This window comes from Sinocyclocheilus anshuiensis, unplaced genomic scaffold, assembly GCF_001515605.1.
Source record: "Sinocyclocheilus anshuiensis isolate Anshui unplaced genomic scaffold, SAMN03320099.WGS_v1.1 scaffold1973, whole genome shotgun sequence".
In the NCBI taxonomy this organism is placed as follows: domain Eukaryota; kingdom Metazoa; phylum Chordata; class Actinopteri; order Cypriniformes; family Cyprinidae; genus Sinocyclocheilus; species Sinocyclocheilus anshuiensis.
This window is the reverse complement of record NW_015538051.1, coordinates 28,412-31,492: the sequence shown is the minus strand read 5'-3', so window position 1 is coordinate 31,492 and position 3,081 is coordinate 28,412. Positions and strand designations below refer to the sequence as shown.

Genomic DNA, 3,081 nt, shown 5'->3' with positions numbered 1-3,081 from the left:
GACATGTGTCATGTCATGATTATGAAGGTGCCATGTCAGTCTTATGCACACCCCTTCAAGTAAAGTGTTACTGGTTTCTTCACATGATTCCACGCATATTTCATGATAATCTTAAGATCTTCTATTTATGAGAAGCTCTTCCCACAGGCTTCTCTCGAGTGTGTTGTTTTTTAATGTGAATATTGAGGCTACATTTATGACTGAAACGCTTTCCACACTGAGCACATTTACAGCATTCCTCTGCCGAATGAGTCTTCATGTGGTAATTAAGTCTTACCTTACATATGAAACGCTTTCCACACTGAGCACATTTGAAGGGTTTCTTTCCAGTGTGAATTCTCATCTGGTAATTACGGGTGCATGCATGTGTGAAACTCTCTCCACAATACTTGCAAGTGTAAGGCTTTTCTTGAGTGTGAACTCTCATGTGGATTTTAAGGTTTTGTTTTGCAGGGAAACTCTTTCCACACTGTTCGCATGTATAAGGCTTCGCTCCAGTGTGAATGTTCATGTGGGAATGAAGGGTGCTTTTCTGTGTAAAACTCTTTCCACACTGACGGCAAGTGTAAGGTTTCTCTCCCGAGTGAGTTCTCATGTGTATTTGAAGGTGTGGTTTTTGAGCGAAACTCTTTCCACACTGTTGGCAGGTGAAAGGTTTCTCTCCAGAGTGAGTTCTCATGTGATTGTTAAGAGATCCTTTTTGAGTGAAACGGTTTCCACACTGTTGGCAGGTGTAAGGCTTTTCTTGAGTGTGAACTCTCATGTGGATTTTAAGGTTTTGTTTTGCAGGGAAACTCTTTCCACACTGTTTGCATGTATAAGGCTTCGAGTGAAACTCTTTCCACACTGTTGGCAGGTGAATGGCTTCTCTCCCGAGTGAGTTCTCATGTGATTTTGAAGGTTTGCTTTTTCAGTGAATCTCTTTCCACACTGTTGGCAGGTGAATGGCTTCTCTCCCGAGTGAGTTCTCATGTGATTTTGAAGGGCTGCTTTTTGAGTGAAACGGTTTCCACACTGTTGGCAGGGGAATGGTCTCTTTCCAGTGTGAACTCTCACGTGCATTTTAAGTTTTTGTTTTTCATCGAAACTCCTTCCACAATGATGGCAGGTGAAAGAGCTGTTAGATTTGGTTTTCTGAGCTCTTTTTCGTATAGAAGCCGTTTTAGTCTGTGTGGCTTTTTCACCAGTTATGAAATCATGGTGTTTCTCATACTGATCTGTCTGTTCCAGTTCATTCGGATCTTGATTCTCCTCTTTCAGCACTAGCAGGTCTAAAGCAAAAAAAGACAAATACAAGATAACCACAGTTTGAAGCCACAAAGCAAAAGATGTGAAAAGCAACATTAAAGCTTTTAAAGCCGGGACACATCAAGCCAACTTCAAAGAACTATCAGTGTTGAAAGCCGACTGTGTTGTTGATCTGAACCAAAAAGCTGCGCTTGAACACACCGCTGCAAACTAGTGCTGCCTTCACGTGCTATCGGAATTATCATAAATACGAGTTTCCTAATCGGAAATTGGACGTGAACGACCTCTCAAGTCGTATTTACTACTGGGAAATTCTGAAATAATTTTGATACCAGAAGTTTCTGAGTTGAGCGGGTCATACTCTTTAAACGTGGTGGAGGGGACAACCATTGCTGCTGTCAGTGCTGTTCTCACAACAACTACATCCCTTTGTCTTGTCGCTAAAGTAGTGTATTTATAGGCTAGATATGAACGATCATATTGTATGTTTTATAAGCAGTGAAATAAGCACGTATTTGACCAAAAGTCCAGGATTGTCAGCAAACTGCATGTATAGCGCTGTGTATATTTATATGATTGTCAACCAATGGGATGCTACATTTGATTCTTTCCGACATTAAAGCACTTGAATACGACAAGCTCGTAATCACAACTTCATAAGTGGGAAATAGGAAATTTCCGATAGCACGTGAAGGCAGCATAACACGTGCTTTCTGCACTTGCGTGAGAGGAATTAGCTGTCTATATCAGCAGCTATCCTACTAGATCTTATTTGTACTAAACTACTGTAAGCGGTGTTGCATGTAATCTCAGAACCTCTCAATATTTTTAGCTTGGCACTTTCTTTAGGACACACCTAAGTTAGTTAGCAAACCCCTTATAACTAGGGCTGGGTATCGAATTCAATACTTTTTAGGCACCGACCGCATTGCCTCTATACCATAGAGTATTGAAAAATGTCTTGTCATTCGGTACTAAATTTTGATACCTAAGGGGTCAAGCAAAAAAAGCATTAGGTGTGTTTGACCTGACACAGAGGTAAATTGGATGATCGGCATTTGACATCAATGTACCACAAGAGTGATTCGAAAGCTTGCGGAGCATCTGCTCAGGGTACTTTGCTGTCATACACCGATTGGTCTGCGCATCTACTAGTTTACGCCGATGCCCAGAGACGGCTCACACGTGAGGCTCTAGTGTGTGAGCATCTGACCCTCATAGATGTAGGCTACATTTACACTAGTGCGTTTTCATTTTAAAATGGCATTTTTAAATGCAAACTATCCTTGTCCATACTGGCATTTCCGCTGCGCTTCAGAATAGATCTCGGTCTATGCCACACGAGCGAAAACCACCATCTAGTGTTTGTAATAACTTCAGACTGCGCTCTAATATGTGTTTTGGCCATATAATGTTGCTGAAATATGTTATTTGTAGCCTTTTATGTCAAGCTAATTGTTACATCTGCTTAGCATTTCTTACATAAACACTCTGTATTAAGAAAATAGGCAGAATCTCATGAAAATCACATACAAATCATTTACCGTCATGCAAAAACGCACTAGTGTAAACATAGCCTAAAAGATGTGAAAACTGAAAACTACTTGAACCAATGTCTGAGCATTAACCAACAAAATGGACAAAGTACAGCTGTGGCTCAATACACAATAGACCCAAAGCGATTGTTGTGCGCTGATTTTCATGGAGATGTAGCTGAGTGCGGTGTAGCATTTGGACCAATCAGACACACAACTTTTTGTTATATTTAACAAATAATATCTAACGCCCCCTCACCTAACCAAAGGGCCAATTACGAGGGTCTATGGACCCTTC

The 3,081-nt window shown here is 40.9% G+C and overlaps 1 protein-coding gene across 1 annotated transcript in view; it reads right to left on the bottom strand.

Annotated features, from left to right (window-relative positions):
- Nucleotides 1-3,081, bottom strand: part of LOC107681864 (gastrula zinc finger protein XlCGF57.1-like) — an 83,620-nt gene that overhangs the window by 79,561 nt on the left and 978 nt on the right. Inside the window, exons 2-3 of the mRNA XM_016478230.1 lie at nt 869-1,271; nt 390-827 (exon numbers count right to left, since the gene is read on the bottom strand). Coding sequence (XP_016333716.1) covers nt 390-827; nt 869-1,271 — 841 coding nt within the window. The remainder of the gene's footprint in view (nt 1-389; nt 828-868; nt 1,272-3,081) is intronic.